The 23,093-nt window shown below is 46.7% G+C and overlaps 1 protein-coding gene across 1 annotated transcript; it reads left to right on the forward strand.

Moving 5' to 3' along the window:
* Positions 1-9,998: 9,998 nt before the first annotated feature.
* On the forward strand, positions 9,999-12,376 carry LOC125519034 (DIMBOA UDP-glucosyltransferase BX8). Its single transcript, XM_048683916.2, has 2 exons — positions 9,999-10,616; positions 11,303-12,376. Exons 1-2 carry the CDS (start codon positions 10,127-10,129, stop codon positions 12,184-12,186), a joined length of 1,374 nt encoding a protein of 457 aa, XP_048539873.1. The 5' UTR covers positions 9,999-10,126; the 3' UTR covers positions 12,187-12,376.
* Positions 12,377-23,093: the final 10,717 nt, after the last annotated feature.

Here is a 23,093-nt window from a genome sequence, read left to right on the forward strand (position 1 = left end):
TCTCCCTCCGTAACACCTCTCCTCCCCACGTGTGCTTGGCGAAGCCCTGCCGGGATCCTGCTGCATCGACCACCACGCCGTCGTGCTGCTGGATCTTCATAAACCTCTCCTTCCCCCTTGCTGGATCAAGAAGGAGGAGACGTCTTCCCAACCATACGTGTGTTGAACGCGGAGGTGTTGTCTGTTCGGCACTTGGTCATCGGTGATTTGGATCACGGCGAGTACGACTCCATCATCCCCGTTCACTTGAACGCTTCCGCTCGTGATCTACAAGGGTATGTAGATGCACTCCTATTCCCCTCGTTTCTAGAATACTCCATAGATTGATCTTGGTGATGCGTAGAATTTTTTTTAATTTCTGCTACGATCCCCAACAGTGGCATCATGAGCTAGGTCTATGCGTAGTTACTATGCACGAGTAGAACGCAAAGTAGTTGTGGGCGTCGATATTGTCAATTTGCTTGCCGTTACTAGTCTTATCTTGATTCGGCGGCATCGTGGGATGAAGCGGCCCGGACCAACCTTACACGTACGCTTACGTGAGACCGGTTCCACCGACTGACATGCACTAGTTGCATAAGGTGGCTGGCGGGTGTCTGTCTCTCCCACTTTAGTCGGATCGGATTCGATGAACAGGGTCCTTATGAAGGGTAAGTAGAAATTGGCAATTCACGTTGTGGTTTTGGCGTAGGTAAGAAACGTTCTTGCTAGAAACCTATAGCAGCCACGTAAAAACTTGCAACAACAATTAGAGGACGTCTAACTTGTTTTTGCAGCAAGTGTTTTGTGATGTGATATGGCCAAAGGTTGTGATGAATGATGAATGATATATGTGATGTATGAGATTGATCATGTTCTTGTAATAGGAATCACGACTTGCATGTCGATGAGTATGACAACCGGCAGGAGCCATAGGAGTTGTCTTTATTTATTTATGACCTGCGTGTCAACATAAACTTCATGTAATTACTTTACTTTATTGCTAAAGCGTTAGCCATAGTAGTAGAAGTAATAGATGACGAGACAACTTCAAGAAGACACGATGATGGAGATCATGGTGTCATGCCGGTGACAACGATGATCATGGAGCCCCGAAGATGGAGATCAAAGGAGCAAATGATATTGGCCATATCATGTCACTATTTGATTGCATGTGATGTTTATCATGTTTTACATCTTATTTGCTTAGAACGACGGTAGCTTAATAAGATGATCCCTCGTAATAATTTTAAGAAAGTGTTCCCCCTAACTGTGCACCATTGCGAAGGTTCGTTGTTTCGAAGCACCACGTGATGATCGGGTGTGATAGATTCTAATGTTCGAATACAACGGGTGTAAGACAGATTTACACACGCAATACACTTAGGTTGACTTGACGAGCCTAGCATGTACAGACATGGCCTCGGAACACAGAAGACCAAAAGGTCGAGCATGAGTCGTATAGAAGATACGATCAACATGAAGATGTTCACCGATGTTGACTAGTCCGTCTCACGTGATGATCGGACACGGCCTAGTTAACTCGGATCATGTTATACTTAGATGACTGGAGGGATGTCTATCTGAGTGGGAGTTCATTTAATAATTTGATTAGATGAACTTAATTATCATGAACTTAGTCTAAAATCTTTACAATATGTCTTGTAGATCAAATGGCCAACGTTGTCCTCAACTTCAACGCGTTCCTAGAGAAAACCAAGCTGAAAGACGATGGCACCAACTATACGGACTGGGTCCGGAACCTGAGGATCATCCTCATAGCTGCCAAGAAAGATTATGTCCTAGAAGCACCGCTAGGTGACGCACCCGTCCCACAGAACCAAGACATTATGAACGCTTGGCAGACACGTGCTGATGATTACTCCCTCGTTCAGTGCGGCATGGTTTACAACTTAGAACCGGGGCTCCAAAAGCGTTTTGAGAGACACGAAGCATATGAGATGTTCGAAGAGCTGAAAATGGTTTTTCAAGCTCATGCCCGGGTCGAGAGATATGAAGTCTCCGACAAGTTCTTCAACTGTAAGATGGAGGAAAATAGTTCTGTCAGTGAGCACATACTCAAAATGTCTGGGTTGCATAACCGCTTGGCTCAGCTGGGAGTTAATCTCTCGGATGACGCGGTCATTGACAGAATCCTTCAGTCGCTTCCACCGAGCTACCAGAGCTTTGTGATGAACTTCAATATGCAGGGGATGGAAAAGACCATTCCTGAAGTATTTGCAATGCTGAAATCAGCAGAGGTAGAAGTCAAAAAGGAACATCAAGTGTTGATGGTGAATAAAACCACTAAGTTCAAGAAAGGCAAGGGTAAGAAGAACTTCAAGAAGGACGACAAGGGAGTTGCCGCGCCCGGTAAGCAAGATGCCGGGAAGAAGCCAAAGAATGGACCCAAGCCTGAGACTGAGTGTTTTTATTGCAAGGGTAGTGGTCACTGGAAGCGGAACTGCCCCAAATACTTAGCGGATAAGAAGGCCGGCAACAGTAAAGGTATATGTGATATACATGTAATTGATGTGTACCTTACCAGTACTCGTAGTAGCTCCTGGGTATTTGATACCGGTGCGGTTGCTCACATTTGTAACTCAAAGCAGGAGCTGCGGAATAAGCCGAGACTGGCGAAGGACAAGGTGACGATGCGCGTCGGGAATGGTTCCAAGGTTGATGTGATCGCCGTCGGCACGCTACCTCTACATTTACCTACGGGATTAGTTTTAAACCTCAATAATTGTTATTCAGTGCCAGCTTTGAGCATGAACATTGTATCAGGATCTCGTTTAATACGAGATGTCTACTCATTTAAATCCGAGAATAATGGTTGTTCTATTTATATGAGAGATATGTTTTATGGTCATGCTCCGATGGTGAATGGTTTATTCTTAATTAATCTCGAGCATAATGCTACACATGTTCATAGTGTGAATACCAAAAGATGTAAGGTTGATAATGATAGTCCCACATACTTGTGGCACTGCCGCCTTGGTCACATAGGTGTCAAACGCATGAAGAAGCTCCATGCAGATGGACTTTTAGAGTCTCTTGATTACGAATCATTTGACACGTGCGAACCATGCCTCATGGGTAAAATGACCAAGACTCCGTTCTCAGGAACAATGGAGCGAGCAACCAACTTATTGGAAATCATACATACTGATGTGTGTGGTCCAATGAGCGTTGAGGCTCGCAGTGGCTATCGTTATGTTCTCACCCTCACTGATGACTTGAGTAGATATGGATATGTCTACTTAATGAAACACAAGTCTGAGACCTTTTAAAAGTTCAAGGAATTTCAGAGTGAGGTTGAGAATCAACGTGACAGGAAAATCAAGTTCTTGCGATCAGATCGTGGGGGAGAATACTTGAGTCACGAATTTGGCACACACTTAAGAAAATGTGGAATAGTTTCACAACTAACGCCGTCTGGAACACCTCAGCGTAATGGTGTGTCCGAACGTCGTAATCGCACTCTATTAGATATGGTGCGATCTATGATGTCTCTTACCGATTTACCGCTATCATTTTGGGGCTATGCTTTAGAGACTGCCGCATTCACTTTAAATAGGGCTCCGTCGAAATCCGTTGAGACGACACTGTATGAATTATGGTTTGGGAAGAAACCTAATCTGTCGTTTCTAAAAGTTTGGGGATGCGATGCTTATGTCAAGAAACTTCAACCTGAAAAGCTCGAACCCAAGTCGGAAAAATGCGTCTTCATAGGATACCCTAAAGAAACTGTTGGGTATACCTTCTACCTCAGATCCGAAGGCAAGATCTTTGTTGCCAAGAATGGGTCCTTTCTAGAGAAAGAGTTTCTCTCGAAAGAAATAAGTGGGAGGAAGGTAGAACTTGATGAAGTATTACCTCTTGAACTGGTAAGTGGCGCAGCTCAAGAAAATGTTCCTCAGGTGCCTGCACCGACTAGAGAGGAAGTTGTTGATGATGATCATGAAACTTCAGATCAAGTTGCTACTGAACTTCCTAGGTCCACAAGGACACGTTCCGCACCAGAGTGGTACGGCAACCCTGTCTTGGAAATCATGTTGTTAGACAACGGTGAACCTTCGAACTATGAAGAAGCGGTGGCGGGCCCGGATTCCGACAAATGGCTGGAAGCCATGCAATCCGAGATAGGATCCATGTATGAAAACGAAGTATGGACTTTGACTGACTTGCCCATTGATCGGCGAGCCATAGAAAATAAATGGATCTTTAAAAAGAAGACAGACGCGGATGGTAATGTGACCATCTATAAAGCTCGGCTTGTCGCTAAGGGTTATCGACAAGTTCAAGGGGTTGACTACGATGAGACTTTCTCACCCGTAGCGAAGCTGAAATCCGTCCGAATCATGTTAGCAATTGCCGCATTCTATGATTATGAGATATGGCAAATGGACGTCAAAACGGCATTCCTTACTGGTTTCCTTAAGGAAGAATTGTATATGATGCAGCCGGAAGGTTTTGTCGATCCTAAGAATGCTGACAAGGTGTGCAAGCTCCAACGCTCGATTTATGGGCTGATGCAAGCATCTCGGAGTTGGAACATTTGCTTTGATGAGATGATCAAAGCGTTTGGGTTTATGCAGACTTATGGAGAATCCTGCATTTACAAGAAAGTGAGTGGGAGCTCTGTAGCATTTCTCATATTGTATGTGGATGACATACTGTTGATGGGAAATGATATAGAATTCTTGGAAAGCATAAAGGCCTACTTGAACAAGTGTTTTTCAATGAAGGACCTTGGAGAAGCTGCTTATATATTAGGCATCAAGATCTATAGAGATAGATCGAGACGCCTCATTGGTCTTTCACAGAGTACGTACCTTGACAAGATATTGAAGAAGTTCAAAATGGATCAGTCAAAGAAGGGGTTCTTGCCTGTATTGCAAGGTACGAGATTGAGCATGGCTCAATGCCTGACCACGGCAGAAGATAGAGAAAAGATGAGTGTCGTCCCCTATGCCTCGGCCATAGGGTCTATCATGTATGCTATGTTGTGTACCAGACCTGATGTAAACCTTGCCGTAAGTTTGGTAGGAAGGTACCAAAGTAATCCCGGCATGGAACACTGGACAGCGGTCAAGAATATCCTGAAGTACCTGAAAAGGACTAAGGAAATGTTTCTCGTTTATGGAGGTGACGAAGAGCTCGTCGTAAAGGGTTACGTCGATGCTAGCTTTGACACAGATCTGGATGACTCTAAGTCACAAACCGGATACGTGTATATTTCGAATGGTGGGGCAGTAAGCTGGTGCAGTTGCAAGCAAAGCGTTGTGGCGGGATCTACATGTGAAGCGGAGTACATGGCAGCCTCGGAGGCAGCACAAGAAGCAGTCTGGGTGAAGGAGTTCATTACCGACCTAGGAGTCATACCCAATGCGTCGGGCCCGATGACTCTCTTCTGTGACAACACTGGAGCAATTGCCCTTGCCAAGGAGCCCGGGTTTCACAGGAAGACCAGGCATATCAAGCGTCGCTTCAACTCCATTCGTGAAAGTGTTCAAAGTGGAGACATAGAGATTTGTAAAGTACATACGGACCTGAATGTAGCAGATCCGTTGACTAAACCTCTCCCTAGAGCAAAACATGATCAACACCAGAACTGCATGGGTGTTCGATTCATCACAATGTAACTAGAATATTGACTCTAGTGCAAGTGGGAGACTGTTGGAAATATGCCCTAGAGGCAATAATAAAATGGTTATTATTATATTTCTTTGTTCATGATAATTGTCTATTGTTCATGCTATAATTGTGTTATCCGGAAATCGTAATACATGTGGGAATACATAGACCACAACACGTCCCTAGTGAGCCTCTAATTGACTAGCTCGTTGATCAAAAGATAGTCATGGTTTCCTGACTATGGACATTGGATGTCATTGATAACTGGATCACATCATTAGGAGAATGATGTGATGGACAAGACCCAATCCTAAGCTTAGCTCAAAGATCGTGTAGTTCGTTTGCTGTAGCTTTTCTGAATGTCAAGTATCATTTCCTTAGACCATGAGATTGTGCAACTCCCGGATACCGTAGGAATGCCTTGGGTGTGCCAAACGTCACAACGTAACTGGGTGACTATAAAGGTACATTACAGGTATCTCCGAAAGTGTCTGTTGGGTTGGCACGAATCGAGACTGGGATTTGTCACTCCGTATGACGGAGAGGTATCTCTGGGCCCACTCGGTAATGCATCATCATAATGAGCTCAATGTGACCAAGGGGTTGGTCACGGGATCATGCATTACGGTACGAGTAAAGTGACTTGCCGGTAACGAGATTGAACAAGGTATTGGGATACCGACGATCGAGTCTCGGGAAAGTAACGTACCGATTGACAAAGGGAATTGAATACGAGATTGATTAAGTCCTCGACATCGTGGTTCATCTGATGAGATCGTCGAGGAGCATGTGGGAGCCAACATGGGTATCTAGATCCCGCTGTTGGTTATTGACCGGAGAGGCGTCTCGGTCATGTCTGCCTGTCTCCCGAACCCGTAGGGTCTACACACTTAAGGTTCGGTGACGCTAGGGTTGTAGAGATATTAGTATGCAGTAACCCGAAAGTTGTTCAGAGTCCCGGATGAGATCCCGGACGTCACGAGGAGTTTCGGAATGGTCCGGAGGTAAAGATTTATATATAGGAAGTCCAGTTTCGGCCAGCGGGAAGGTTTCGGGGGTTACCGGTATTGTACCGGGACCACCGGAAGGGTCCCGGTGGTTCACCGGATGGGGCCACCTATCCTGGAGGGCCCCATGGGCTGAAGTGGCGTGGGAACCAGCCCCTGATGGGCTGGTGCGCCCCACCCAAGGGCCCAAGGAGCCTAGGGTTGGAAACCCTAGGGGGCCGTTGCCTCCAGGCCCCCCCTTTTAGATGGGATCTCCAAGGGGGCATGCGCCCCCCTAGCCCCTATATATAGTGGAAGGGAGGGAGGGCAGCCGCACCTTGCTCTTGGTGCCTCCCTCTCCCTCCGTAACACCTCTCCTCCCCGCTTGTGCTTGGCGAAGCCCTGCCGGGATCCTGCTGCATCCACCACCACGCCGTCGTGCTGCTGGATCTTCATCAACCTCTCCTTCCCCTTGCTGGATCAAGAAGGAGGAGATGTCTTCCCAACCGTACGTGTGTTGAACGCGGAGGTGCTGTCCGTTCTGCACTTGGTCATCGGTGATTTGGATCACGGCGAGTACGACTCCATCATCCCCGTTCACTTGAACGCTTCCGCTCGCGATCTACAAGGGTATGTAGATGCACTACTATTCCCCTCGTTGCTAGAATACTCCATAGATTGATCTTGGTGATGCATAGAATTTTTTTTAATTTCTGCTACGATCCCCAACACCGACAAAGATATGTAAGCATCTGAAGGCAAATTTTTTTAAGCTAGAGCATTGTTGGGATATGCTCAAAGAGTGCGAGAAGTGGAAGTTGATTGACAAGGAATACCCACCGAAGAGAGGTGCACTTACGAACATGGATGAAGATGAGGATGGTGATGGCCCAAGAAACTTGAACAAGCCCGATGGTGACAAGAAGACAAAGGAGAAGATCAAGAGGGAACACGAGGCATCGAGCTTGCGGGATAAAATAGATGCCATGGTGCAATCAAATGAGTTGATTTTAGCGAATACCTTGAAGGCAAAGAAAGAGTTGGCTGAGAAGAAGGCCCGAGAGAAGCAAGAGAAGTGGCAATTGCTCAAGGACGAGGGGTCGCGCAAGGCGGCCATTGAGGAGAGAAGAGCACGTGCCGTCGAGAACAAAGCCATGTCCAAGCTTCTTGCGGAACAAAATAGGATCATGACAATGGACCGCAATGACATGGACGACCTCACCAAAGAATGGCATGGTATGGCAAGGAGATACATCTTGAAGAGGCGCATGTTTGCTTCGGCCGATGCGTGTTACAGTGCAGGCGATGGTTTCTCATCAGGATTAGGAACCAACATCGCCGATGCATTCAGCGCGCCCGCCGGTGATTTCGGTGCCGGAGTTGGAACAAGTGCCGGCGGTGGATTCGGGGGCGGCAATGACCTCGATGGAGGTGGTGCGGAGTGAAGAGTGACGGACGTGGTCGTTTGCAAGTCCTTTTGCGTTTGTCCTACAAAACTATGATTTTATTTGTGCCCCTACTATGTTTTATTGTTTGAATTTGAACTCATTTATCGGAATTGCCGTGAAATTCGCTCAATTGAGGGTTTTTGGTTTGCGGGTCCAAGCGGCGGCGCTTGAACAGACTCTGTGTAGCCGACCCATAAAAGAGCATCTACTGTGAATATCTTTTTTTCCAGATCCGTTTACGAGGTTTGGCTCTACCTTTGCCCGCGTCGGCCCGCAAAGTCATTTTTTCGCGAACTGCAAACACGCTATGCGGGTCGACGTTATGCGGGTCTATGCTCTCTTTTTTTTTGAATGTTGGTAGTTGATCTACCAAATTCATTGGTCAGAAGAAGGTGTTACAAGAGCCCCTCCAAAGGAGGAAAGCACAGCAAAAGGGCTAGTGCAAGAAGAAAAGAATCGAAAAAGATCCTGCCGGCACCACCACAAACCCAAGCTCCTCCAGCAACCATGCACACCATCGGAATCCATCGTTGAGGTCTCCAAGACGACGCCTCCAAGGAGGAAATGATGTTGAGGACATCATCATCACCCGATCTGACTGAGCCAGATCTTAGGCTTTCGCCCGGAGACCTCAGCCATGGGGTAGGAAGAGCAACGACCTCCACAACGATACCTCCAAGGAAGAAGACGACATCTAATGATGCCGTTACCGTTGGCATCGACAGAGTCAATGCAGGATTTTCATCCGGAGCCGAGTCTTCTACCAGCCATCTAGGATCCGAGACCAACCAAGCGCCACTGGGCAGAGCAAGACCAAGCACACACTACCAAACACGAACATTGTCACCGCCGCACGCAGAATCCCAGCGAGCTCACGCCACCCTGACCAGTCCACACCGCCGCACGCAGGACCTGGGCGAACCAAGTCGATTATGGCCGTCCTCTGCCTCCATGCGCAGATCTGGGCGAGAGATTGCACTGCAGCGCAACAGGAAAACAAATGCCCGACCAAAACAGACCGACCCGCGCCGCCGCGCGCCGGAACAGGGCAAAACCAAGCCAAAAGCAACGGGGCCGCACCGCCGCGCGCAAGGACCAGACGTCCCTGTTGGATCTGGTTTGCTTGAGACTCGTCATGCACCAGGCTTGACGGCGCCCCTGCTCCAGGAGCCGGACGTGAGCACGCTCGAAGGGAGGAGCCCACCAACATCCGCCGGCACCACCTCCACCATCCAGACGCCGTCGGGCGACGAGCAACTGGCGGCAGGCCTGCTGGAAACCAGATCAGCTCCGGCAACTGCGGGTCCCTCACAGCCCTGACGCCTAGCCTCCACACTCCGCGAACCCACCGCGACCTCCTGGCGCCTCTTGCCGCGCGGATCTCGCGCCATCGCAGACCCAGGAGCCCCCAAGGCGGCCACCCAGCAGATCCGCGCTGGGGGCGCCGTCCGCGCCCATCTTGCCGCCACAGAGCCTCTAGCCGCGCGGATCTCGCGCCACGGCGCGCCGGCCAGGGCCTCCTAGCGAGCACGCGGGCTTCGCGCCGCCATGGCCCTGCCCCATGCCGCCGTTGCAGCAGCCTCTCGCCGCGTGCCTTGCTAGCTAGTTGAACGAAAAAGGGCCCCGCCGCCACCTTCCGTGGAGCCGGCGCGGACTTCGCCGGCCGCTCCTCCGGTGGCGGCGAGCCGTGGGGGAGGAAGAAGGGGGGGTTGCGGGCGCTCGATCTAGGGTTTCCCTCGTGTCGCCACGAAGGGCGACGCAGGGGCTCAGTTGTAGTACTCCGGGTCTATGCTCTCGTAAAAGGAACCATACACTTTTCGCCCTGGTCTTCCTTCTCTTTTTGTTTTTTGGCGGGTGTTACGCCTGGTCTTCCTAACCACGCAAAAAAGCATTGAGAATCCTAGTAGTACGTCCAGGCCTGAAAAGGCATTTCACCAGCCATGTGCAGCTCTGTACAAAAACCAAACTAGCTCTGACATTTTTGAGAGGACAGCATCTCTCTCCGAGACAAAGAAGCAAAGCTTTCCTCCTCCACACAACGCACTCACAGGCTCACAGCCCAACACAATCACCATGGCCCCAACCAGCAGCACCAACCGCGGCCGCCGCCGCGTGGTCCTCTTACCGCTGCCATACCAAGGCCACATCAACCCCATGCTGCGCCTCGCCGTCGCGCTGCACTCCCGCGGCCTCGCGGTCACTATCCTCCACCCGGAGACCCGCGCGCCGGACCGCCGGAAGCTCCCTGCGGACTACCGCCTGGTCACCATCCCGGACAGCATACCGCCGGAGCTCGCCGCGTCCGAGGACATCGCGTCGTTCGTCTTCGCGCTGAACAAGAACTGTGCGGCGCCGTTCCGGGACTACCTGGCCGGCGCCCTTAGAGAGGAGGAGGACGGCCACGTCGCCTTCGTGGTCGCCGACGTCGACTGGTTCGCGCCGCTCTCCGTGGCCAGGGAGCTGGGCGTGGCCGCTCTGGCCCTCATGACCAGCAGCGCCGCCAGGTTCCTGGTGTACTTGGCGTACCCAAGCCTGTGCCACAAGGGCTATTTGCCCGTCCAAGGTACGCAGGGTATATACCAAATTGCCATTGTTGTCTTCTTTGTTTGGAGTTTGGAGGTCTAGTTTTCTTCAGTTTGTCGAACAAGAGAAAATTATAACCGAATGATATCCGCAGTCTATTTACAATTTTACATTACAGATGTCCATTCCCGAAAACAAAGACACAATTAACCGGCGTTGCTAGATCTGAATTACCTTTTTGTTTGTTTGTTTTGCGAGAGCTAGATCTGAATTACCATTAGCATGATCTTAGTAGTAACATGGTGCTCGATGGAAAACTTAGATCTAGCCAGTACAAGTACTTGCATTTTATCCGTCTAAAAAGCTGTACTTGAATTTTAAAGTGTGGAACCTGACATGCATGTCGCGGCAAAAGAAAAATACAACATGGCATGGATATATGAAGCGGATGGTCGAAGATAAGGTTTTGGATTCAGAAACTGTACCCACCCAATAGCCAACCAGTCATGTGCGGTTTGTCGGATCCAGCTCTCAAGAAACAGACGGGAGATGAATCCATCATCTAGTGCACGTGTTTGTTGTTCGATTGCATAGCTCGTGTAGTCGTGTGTGTATCCATGTCCGTGCGTGTGTGCCTAGTCCGTGATCTAGAGCAGCAATAAATATTGCGTACTCAAATTGATCTGTGATATACTCAATGATTGTCCCCATCTCTCCTGTCCACAGAGTCGAATTTCAACACTACAGTTGAGGAGCTTCCCCCCTTCCTTGTACGAGACTTGGATCGCGTGATGGACATGGCTCGACACCTCGCGTACGCCGATCTCCTCGCCCACATCGTCGCCGGCGTGAGGCAATCATCCGGCCTAATAATCAACACATCCGAAGACATGGAGGGCATGGAGATCGAGAGGATCCGCAGCGAGATCGCCCGCCCGGTGTTCGCCGTCGGCCCTCTGCACATGATGACGCCGTCTCTATCCGTCCATAGCAGCCTACTGACAGAAGATCGCAGCTGTTTGGACTGGTTGGACACACAACGGCCAAACTCTGTGCTCTACGTGAGCTTTGGGAGCCTGGTGGGCATCGACACAGACGAGTTCTTGGAGATGGCCTGGGGCCTGGCCGACAGCCAGCGCCCGTTCGTGTGGGTGGTCCGGCCGGGGCTGGTGCACGGCTGTGAGCTCAGCGCGCTCCCTGAAGAGCTGCAAGAGAAGATAGGTAGCAGAGGTAGAGTAGTCAGTTGGGCTCCGCAGCAGGAGGTGCTGAAGCATCCGTCTGTGGTCGCTTTTCTCACGCACTGCGGCTGGAACTCGGCGACGGAGAGCATATCCGAAGGCGTGCCGATGATATGCAGACCGTTGTCCAGCGATCAGATGGGCACTAGCAGGTATGTGTGTGATGTGTGGAAGGTGGGGGTTAGGGTGGAGGTGGAGAACCAGCTGAAGAGAGGGGGCGTCCAGGCGGCCATCACAAGACTGATGGAAGGAAAGGAAGGTGAAGAGGTCAGGGAAAGAATGAAAGATCTGAGGCATGCCATGAGCAAGTGTACTGATGAAGATGGGACATCTGATGTTGCTTTGCAACGTTTAGTGGATTTCAGTGTTTAAGCTAGCACTTAACTATTTAGACTATGGCTAGAAAACATGTCCGTGAATTGCAACAGAAGAAATGTCTCTAGCTCATGGACCAGTGCAATGCAACGGGACGGGAGTCAAGTGATGCTTTTTTTCTTTTTGCGGGGACGGTAAACATGCTCAGTGCGGCTCTTCCTCAATCATCAATGCAAGATTTCTATAATTCTTGGGTGTGCTTCTATCAATAGCTAGTACTAAGGAATGAAATATTAGCAACTAAAACAAAATCATTTCTTTTTCATGGAAAAATAGGAAGAGAAATACTTCTACAACCTATTTAACAAAACAATGGGTGAGACAGATAGGACGTGTTTGGTTGCATGCATTAGGTCCAACCAGGCACTGTATGGACATTTTTTTGATGTTGGGCTGTTTGGTTACACGTATGTACTGTTGGGTCTGGATGGCACGGTTCTTAAAGCACCTTTGGGTCTGACTCGATGGGAACGGACGAATTGGCAGTTTCCAGCTAGCCAGGCCCGAACGATGTGAGGAATCACGGGTGGGTCGCTCGCTGGAAACGTCTTAGCAGTTAATCATCTTATCCCGTCATCTCCTTCTTCTATCGTTGCCCACACCGCCAATCTGGCACGCTCGCGCGCCGTATCTGGCAGTCGGGCCCACCTCAACGTCAGGGCCGCAGCGCTCGCCGCGTGCGAGCCTGCTGAGGAGCCCGTCACCGCCATGCTCGAGCAGTCGAGCTACTCATGGGCCTCCTCGAGGACCCGCAGCGGGCCGCGGCCAGCTCAACGCCACCAACTCCTCCACCGTCACGGGCGATGGCTACTTCAATCTCCCGCCCTCGGTTGCTAATTCTTGAGCTTGCGTTGGTTTTTGCCTTAAAGAGAAAAGGATGATGCAGAAAAGTAGAGATAAGTATTTCCCTCAGTTAAGAACCAAGGTATCAATCCAGTAGGAGGGACACATAAGTCTCAAATAATCACACCTACACAAACAAACAAATACTTGCACCCAACGCGATAAAGGGGTTGTCAATCACTTCACGGTTACTTGTAAGGATGAGATCTGATAGAGATGGATATAGAAGATAAGTAAAAGTGCAAAATAAGATAAAAGTAAATAAATTTCTACAAGGTATTTTTGGGTTTTTGATTTTGTACATTTGAAAATAATATGATAAAAATAAACCCGGGGGCATATTTTTCACAGAGGCTTCTGTCTCGAAAGAAAGCATATGGTGGGTAAACAAATTACTGTTAAGCAATTGATAGAAAAGCGAATAATTATGACGATATCTAAGGCAATGATCATGTATATATGCATCACGTCCGAGGCAAGTAGACCGACTCCTGCCTACATGTCGACCGGTATGCAGCATGCATCTAGTGTATTAACTTAACAAGAACGGAGTAACGCCTTAAGCAAGATGACATGATGTAGAGGGATAGATCCAATCAATATGAACAAACCCCATCTTTTTATCCTTAATGACAACAATACAAATATGTATCATGTCCATTTTTGTCACTGGGATTGAGCACCTCAAGATTGAACCCATTAAAAAGCACATTTCTCATTGCAAGAAAAATCAATCTAGTTGGCCAAACCAAATCAATAGATAGGAGAGAAATACAAAGTTATATAAATCATGCATAAAAGAGTTCAAAAAGGACTCAAATAATATTCATAGATAATCTGATCATAAACCCACAATTCATCGGATCTCCACAAACGGACTTCAAAATAAGATTACATGGAATAGATCTCCAAGAATATCGAGGAGAACATTGTATTGAAGACAAAGAGAGAGAGAATAAGCCATCTACCTACTAGCTATGGACCCGTAGGTCTATGGTAGAGTACTCACACATCATCGAAAGGGTAGCAAGGTTTATGTAGAAGCCTTCCATGATCGAATCCCCTTCCGACAGAGTACCGGTAAAGGCCCCAAGATGGGATCTCACGAGGACAGAAGCCTGCAGCGGCGAAGAAGTATTTTTGGTGTGCACTCTGATCTACGGGGAATACTTGGTATTTATAGAAGAAAGATTAGGGTTAGGGGAGCCACAGGGGCGCACAAGCTTGGAGCCCCACCTAGGGGTGCGTCCCCTGAGCTTGTCGCCGCCTTGTGGCCATTCTAGCCTCCTCCCGGAGCTTCTAGGGTGTCTTGTGGTTCAAGAAAAAAAATCAAAAAGTTTTGTTCCATTTGGACTCCGTTTGATATTGATTTTTAAGTCAAAAACAAGGAAAAAAACAACACTTGGCACTAGGTTAATAGGTTAGTCCCAAAAATGATATAAAATAGCATAATAATGCATATAAAACATCCATGATTGATAATATAATTGCATGGAAAAATCAAATATTATAGGTACATTGGAGATGTATCTTCAGTCGACTCCTCCTGCAGCACCTACGCTCTGAGTCTAATCCCCTCGTCGGCCGTCACGGCCGAATTGTTCGCTGACTCCGTGCGGGACATTAAATGGATGCGCACTAGCGACAGCAGCACGTCGTCGCCTCTCGGCGGTGGGGGCACCAGGAGCTCGGTGGTAGAGGCTAGCTGCTCCACCGGTCGCGGCCGCTCTGCCGGTCATTGTGGTCGACACGCAGGAGGTTGTGCAGTAGGATAACGTGTCGGCCGCGGAGGTGCGGTGAAGTAGATACCCTTGTTGGCCGCGTCCTAGGGCGGGACTATGCGCAAGATCACCGCCTACTTCGGTGAGTCCCTAGCCCGCCGCGTCTTCCGCTTCTGCCCACAGCCGGACAGCTCCCTCCTCGACGCTGCCTTCGTCGACCTCCTCCACGCACACTTCTATGAGTCGTGTCCCTACCTCAAGTTTGCCCACTTTACCGCGCATCAGGCTATCCTGGAGGCATTTGCGACTATCGTCGCGTCCACGTCGTCGACTTCGTCATCAAGTAGGGGATGCAGTGACCCCATATGCAGGCAAACAAACAACTTGACAACATCATTTTTTGCTTCGTTTCTCGAAACCATGCCTAGCTCAGCCTTGCTCGTTTTTGTGCTCTCAGCGAGGCCCTACCTGAGAATGTAACCAGACATGCCCATAGCTCTACGCTTTGCAAACTGAACCATGTATGACGATAAAAGGTCCCCCCCCCCCCGCTTTATATTATAAAGCAACCACACGATACAACAAGCATGTTGGGGCGCACCACAACCAAGCCCAAAGGAAAACACGAAGAAAGAGAAACAAATGCCGACGCCGGCAGCTTGACGAAATGAAGAAGATTGATAACAGTTGCGCCCGACGGAGATTTCCCACCACGCACCAAGCACACCAGAGCATTGCGTACCGAGAAACACCTTTAGGAAGGAAAGCGACGACGACGCCGCTGCTGCCCGGACAAGCCATAGGGTTTCCCCCTGTATGCGAAGGGCAATGAGGAGAGGATTATACCCGAAGCCCTTCAGGAAGGAACGCCGGCGCCCGCAGGCGCCACCACATCGATGTCGGATGAGCTGACAGGTATTTCTACCGACCCCAACCCTCGCCACCCTGGACGATCCGAGTGCTCCACCAAACCAACCGCCCACCAATGTGCGTCACCACGGTCCTGGAATCCACCTTGTCGCCAACCTGAGGCCATCGGCATGAGGCCAAGAGGAGGAACAAGGGAACAACGGACCCGGGGACACCAGCAAACAGCTGGACGGGAGGGGTCTGCCACCACCGCCGAAGCGGAAGCTGACCGGACACGACATCCGGGACAAACCAGGCCACCACTAGCTCGGCCGGGCCCAAGCCACCACTGGCCTAGATGGGGCCACAAAGTCCCCACGCTACGCTGGAGCATGGTAGCTGGCCAAGCCGCCGCCGCCCTGCGACCGCTGTCACCCTACCTCCACCTTCACGGAACCTCGCCGCCGTGCAGAGAGCTGATACGTTCATTTTGCATCATGCTTTTATATTGATATTTATTGCAATATGGGTTGTTATTACACATTATGTCACAATATTTATGTCTTTTCTCTCTTATTTTACAAGGTTTACATGAAGAGGGGGAATGCCGGTAGCTAGAATTCTGGGCTGGAAAAGGAGCAAATATTAGAGACCTATTCTGCACAACTCCAAAAGTCTTGAAACTCCACGAAAGTCAGTTTTGGAATATATTAAAAATGTTGGACGAAGAAAGCACCAGAGGGGGGCCACCCACTATCCACGAGGGTGGAGGGCACGCCTTACCCCCCTAGGCGCGCCCCCTACCTCGTGGGCCACCTGGAAGCCCCCCGATGCCCATCTTCTGGTATAAGGTGTCTTTTGCACTGGAAAAAAACAGAAGGAAGCTTTTGGGACGAAGCGCCGCCGTCTCGAGGTGGAACCTTGGCGGAACCAATCTAGGGCTCCGGCGGAGCTGTTCTGGCGGGGAAACATCCCTCCGGGAGAGGGAAATCCTCACCATCATCATCACCATCGATCCTCTCATCGGGAGGGGGTTAATCTCCATCAACATCTTCACCAGCACCATCTCCTCTCAAACCCTAGTTCATCTCTTGTATCCGATCTTTGTCTCAAAACCTCAGATTGGTACCTGTGGGTTGTTAGTAGTGTTGACTACTCTTTGTAGTTGATGCTAGTTGGTTTATTCGGTGGAAGATTATGTGTTCAGATCCATTATGCATATTAATATTCCTCAGATTATGAACATGAATATGATTTGTGAGTAGTTACGTTTGTTCCTGAGGACATGGGAGAAGTCTTGTTATAAGTAGTTGATACGTCTCCAACGTATCTATAATTTTTGATTGTTCCATGCTATTATATTATCTATTTTGGATGTTTAATGGGATTTAATATACCTTTTTATATTATTTTTGGGACTAACCTATTAACCGAAAGCCCAGTGCAAATTGCTATTTTTTTGCCTATTTCAGTGTTTCGCAAAAAAGGAGTATCAAATGGAATCCAAACGAATTAAACCTTCGCGGGGATCTTTTTTGGAACAAACGTGATCTAGGAACTTGGAGTGGACGTCAAGGAAGCAGCGAGGCGGCCATGAGGTAGAGGGCGCGCCCAGGGGGGCCAGGCGCGCCCCCACCCTCGTGGGCCCCTCGCAGCTCCACCGACCAATTTCTTTCGCCTATATATACTCCTATACCCTGAAACCTTCGGGGAGAGCCACGAAACACCTTTTCCACCGCCGCAACCTTTCTGTACCCATGAGATCCCATCTTGGGGCCTTTTCCGGCGATCTGCCGGAGGGGGATTCGATCACGAAGGGCTTCTACATCAACACCATAGCCTCTCCGATGATGTGTGAGTATTTTACCACAGACCTTCGGGTCCATAGTTATTAGCTAGATGGCTTCTTCTCTCTCTTTGGATCTCAATACAAAGTTCTCCTAAATCTTCTTGGAGATCTATTCGATGTAACTATTTTTGCGGTGTGTTTGCCGAGATCCGATGAATTATGGGTTTATGAACTTGATTGTCTATGAATATTATTTGATTCTTCTCTGAATTCTTATATGCATGATTTGATATCTTTGCAAGTCTCTTCGAGTTATCAGTTTGGTTTGGCCTACTAGATTGATCTTTCTTGCAATGGTAGAAGTGCTTAGCATTGGGTTCAATCTTGCGGGGCTCGATCCCAATGACAGAAAGGAAACCGACACGTATTGTATTGTTGCCATCGAGGATAAAAAGATGGGGTTTATATCATATTGCTTGAGTTTATCCCTCTACATCATGTCATCTTGCCTAATGCGTTACTCTGTTCTTATGAACTTAATACTTTAGATGCATGCTGGATAGTTGTCGATGTGTGGAGTAATAGTAGTAGATGCAGAATCGTTTCAGTCTACTTGACACAGACGTGATGCCTATATTCATGATCATTGCCTTAGATATCATCATAACTATGCGCTTTTCTATCAATTGCTCGGCAGTAATTTGTTCACCCACCGTAATACATGCTATCTTGAGATAAGCCACTAGTGAAACCTATGGCCCCCGGGTCTACTTTACATCATATAAGTTTCCAATCTACAATTCTAGTTTACTATCTATTTTGCAATCTATATCACAAAAATACCAAAAATATTTATCTTACTATCTCTATCAGATCTCACTCTCGTAAGTGACCGTGAAGGGATTGACAACCCCTTTATCGTGTTGGGTGCGAGGTTCTTGTTTGTTTGTGCAGGTACTAGGGGATTTGTGTGTAGTCTCCTACTGGATTGATACCTTGGTTCTAAAAACTGAGGGAAATACTTACGCTACTTTGCTGCATCACCCTTTCCTCTTCAAGGGAAAACCAACGCATGCTCAAGAGGTATCAGTAGTCATGTGAATTTGGTATTCGTTCGATATTTTGATGGGATGTATGTTGTCTTTTCTCTAGTGGTGTTATGTGAACGTCGACTAAATGACACTTCGCCATTGTTTGGGCCTAGGGAAAGGCATTGGGAAGTAATAAGTAGATGATCGGTTGCTAGAGTGACAGAAGTTTAAACCCTAGTTTATGCGTTACTTCGTAAGGGGTTGATTTGGATCCATATGTTTCATGCTATGGTTAGGCTTACCTTAATTCTTCTTTCGTAGTTGCAGATGCTTGCAAGGAGGGTTAATCATAAGCGGGATGCTTGTCCAAGGAAGGGCAGTACCCAAGCACCGGTCCACCCACATATCAAATTATCAAAGTAACGAACGCGAATCATATGAGCATGATGAAAACTAGCTTGACGATAATTTCCATGTGTCCCCGGGAGCGCTTTCCTTTATATAAGAGTTTGTGCAGGCTTGTCCTTTGCTACAAAAAGTATTGGGCCACCTTGCTGCATCTTGTTTACTTTTGTTACTTGTTACCCGTAACGAATTACCTTATCACAAAAATATCTGTTACCGATAACTTTAGTGCTTGCAGAGAATACCTTACTGAAAACTGTTTGTCATTTCCTTCTGCTCGTTGTTGGGTTCGACACTCTTACTTATCGAAAGGACTATGATAGATCCCCTATACTTGTGGGTCATCAAGACTCTTTTCTGGCGCCGTTGCCGGGGAGTGAAGCGCCTCTGGTAGGTGGAATTTGGTAAGGAAAATTTTATATAGTGTGCTGAAATTTACTGTCACTTGTTACTATGGAAAATAATCCTTTGAGGGGCTTATTCGGGGTATCTTCACCCCAACCAGTAGAGCAAAGAGTTGCTCCTCAACCTACTGAAAATGTTTACATTGAAATTTCTTCGGGTATGATAGAGAAACTACTAGCTAATCCTTTTACAGGAGATGGAACATTATATCCCGATATGCACCTAATCTATGTGGATAAAGTTTATGGATTATTTAAGCTTGCAGGTATACCCGAGGATGTTATCAAGAAGAAGGTCTTCCCTTTATATTTTAAGGGAAAGGAATTGACATGGTTTAGGCTATCTGATGATATTGGATCATGGAACTACAACCGATTGAAATTGAAATTTCATCAGAAGTTCTATCCTATGCATCTGGTTCATCGTGATCGTAATTATATATATAATTTTTGGCCTCGCGAAGGAGAAAGTATCGCTCATGCTTGGTGGAGGCTTAAGTCAATGTTATATTCATGCCCCAATCATGAGTTCTCAAGAGAAATTATTATTCAAAAAATTTATGCTCGGCTTTCTCTCAATAATCGCTCCATGCTCGATACTTCTTGTACTGGTTCTTTTATGATGAAGACTATTGAATTCAGATGGGATTTATTGAAAAGAATTAAACGCAACTCTGAAGATTTGGAACTCGACGAAGGTAAGGAGTCAGGTATAACACATAAGTTTGATTGTGTTAAATCTTTTATGGATACCGGTGCTTTTCGTGAATTTAGCACTAAATGGACTTGACTCTGAGATAGTAGCTTCTTTCTGTGAATCATTTGCTACTCATGTTGATCTCCCTAAGGAGAAGTGGTTTACATATCATCCTCCCATTGAAGTAAAAGTAGTTGAACCTATTAAACTTGAAGAAAAGACTATCACTTATAATGTTGATTCTATTGTTCCTACCGTTCATATTGAGAAACCACCTTTTCCTGTTAGAATAAAGGATTATGCTAAAGCTTCAACTGTGGTCCGTAAGAGTAATGCTAGAACACCTACACCCTCTGAGGAAATTAAAGTTGAACCTATTATTGCTATGGTTAAGGATCTCTTGGTCGATAATATTGATTGGCATGTTATTTACTTCTGTGATGAAGCTACTAGATCGAATTGGTAGACCCAATTTTAAAAATAAACATAGACCTGTTGTTGGCATGCATGTTGTTTCTGTTAAAATAGGAGATCACTGTTATCATGGCTTATGTGATATGGGTGCTAGTGTCAGTGCAATACCTTATACTTTATATAAAGAAATTATGCAAGATATTACACCTGCTGAGATAGAAGATATTGATGTTACTATTAAGCTTGCCAATAGAGATACTATTTCACACTACAAGAAATATGTCAACTTGTGACCTTCTGTTAGTGACCCTGGAAGAATTGGTCATAGATCTATGACCATTTCAGACCAATTGGTCAAAAGTTGTTCGGGGGGCTCCAAAACCTAAACTATAACGACCATTTTGGTCAGAAAGGTCGTAATTTCCTTACACGAAATGGTCATAAAGCAGATAGCACTGGTCTGCTGCCTTATTTCTAGCTGATCATGACCAATATAGATGGTCATAACCTTGTAAATTGTGGTGGGTTGCTATGACTAGGCGCCACCTCATCAATTTTGCCTATGTGTCATGTCCATGTGGCAGTTTTTGCCCTAGGTTGTGAAGCAACCTATATTTCTGTCATTCCCAAAATTCCCAAAAAAATCTCATAAATTCTTTGGGTCATATCTTCATCAAATATGTAAAAATCCTTCCTTGCCTAGTTCAAAACTAATTCAACAATATTCATTTTCCTATTCTGTTCACGACAACACTTTATGAAGGAAGTGCTATTTATATATTCTTGATTGCCCTCGGAATTTTTGTGCACTCTTTCCTATCCAAATCATTACCACATGACAAAATTCAGCTCCACTTGCCTAGCAAATCTTCCTCGGCAAATTTCCAAAGTTTTTGTCCACCTAGAAGCATTGTGAAGGAAGTACCTTTTTTATATATCGAAATGACATGAAATTTATACAGTTCCTTCATATGTCCAAATTATCACCCTCCTCCAAATTGCAGCTGAGTCAAATCATCTATGTGAGCCCAGGTTCAATTTATATTTTATGGCCAAATTGGCACGTTGCAAAGAAAGTGTTACCTAGACCCCTCCTATTACCCTCAAACTTTTCGGGCACTCTTCCATACCCAAATCATTGCCACATGATAATATTCAGCTCAATTTTCCTAGTAAATCTTTCTCAGGAAATTTTCAAAGTTTCTACCTCGAGAGAAGCTTTGTGAAGTAAGTACTAGCTAGGATTACCCAAATGATCTGAAAATTTACCAGCACATGACCATACCTATGTAACTTACCTACACCAATTTTTAGCTCATTTCATTCATCCAATCTCTCTCACAAGTTTTCCCAAGTTTGTGTCCATAGAAGAGAATTGTGAAGGAAGTACCACTTTGGCATTTCCAAATAGTATCCATTTTCTACAGTGGTTTCCTATGCCCAAATAACCATCCTCCACCTAATTCCAGCTCAATCCGTTCATTATTTTGAGCCGAGCTTCAACATTCGTAGTTATGTCCAGTGTGGTAGTTCGCAAAGCAAGTACCGCGTAGGCTCCTCCTTTTGAGCTGAAAATTTGTGAAGACGGTCTTCTTAGTAACTGATCATCCTCAGCCAAAACTCACGCCCATTAGCCATGTACATTTCCCGTACCGCTAATCAAACACTTGGCTGTTAATTCATGTTTGAGCATCGATCGGTCTCCTCGTGAGAATCTTATGTTGTAATTTTCTTCCTAGCACCAACCTAGGGAGTGCCCAATGCACTAGACATGCCTAGGCCGCCCAGAACGCATGGCAACGCCACGGTCATGCGGTGACCACGCGGCGGGCATGCGAGTTTACGCGCTCTAGAGTTGGGGCCCTCGGCCACTGCCCAAACCTCTACGTATCGCCACCAAACCATGTATTTATTATTAAATAGGTCCTTATGTAACTAGAAATGATTTTTGGAAAAAATAAATAGCAAACTATGAGGCAGCTGCAGTTCAAATTTGACCCGCTTCCTACTGAATCGGTGGAAATTTATCTTTTTCACGAGAGGTGGATCAAAAAAATTTACACCCAACCATTTTGTCAATTGTGCATTAAATATGGCCTAGTATTTTATAAAAATGATTTGGTCCAATTTTGCAACAATTATTTGGTAGTTCCTTCACAAAAAAACCTCCTTTTGGGCACTCGAAAAATGGAAAATGGTTTTTTCGTCCAACGAAAATGAAAACTTCCTTAGGAAACATTTTTTGCCATTCCAATATGCACCCTTGTGCACAATATGAGATCATTTGAACAAACTATGCCATGAATGTGGCCATAAGATTGATCATTTGGCTTGAAAGCCATTGATCTCCATACGTGATAGCTCGTTTCTGAGAACACTTTTTTAAAATAATTGCCATATTACAAGTTTGTTATTTTTCCTGGGAACTTGGCCACATATAATGACACAATGTGAAGGTTTCCCAATTTTTTTATTTTTGTTTGAATTTTTTATGCCCGTTTCAAAATGTGGTCAAAACGACGGGAATGACCGTTCCTAGCTAGTGGTTGAATCTTGGAATTTTTTTTGGTGTTTCTATGATTAAGTAGATACTTATGTACCTAGAAATGATTTTTGGGAAAAATAAATAGCAAACTATGAGGCAGCTGTAGTTCAAATTTGACCCGCTTCCTACTGAATCGGCATGAATTTGTCTTTTTCACCAGAGGTGGATCAAAACTTTTTACACCCAACCATTTGGTCAATTGTGCA

The sequence above is a fragment of the Triticum urartu genome, chromosome 7A (genome assembly GCF_056163025.1).
Source record: "Triticum urartu cultivar PI428250 chromosome 7A, HENAU_Tu73, whole genome shotgun sequence".
Classification (NCBI taxonomy): domain Eukaryota; kingdom Viridiplantae; phylum Streptophyta; class Magnoliopsida; order Poales; family Poaceae; genus Triticum; species Triticum urartu.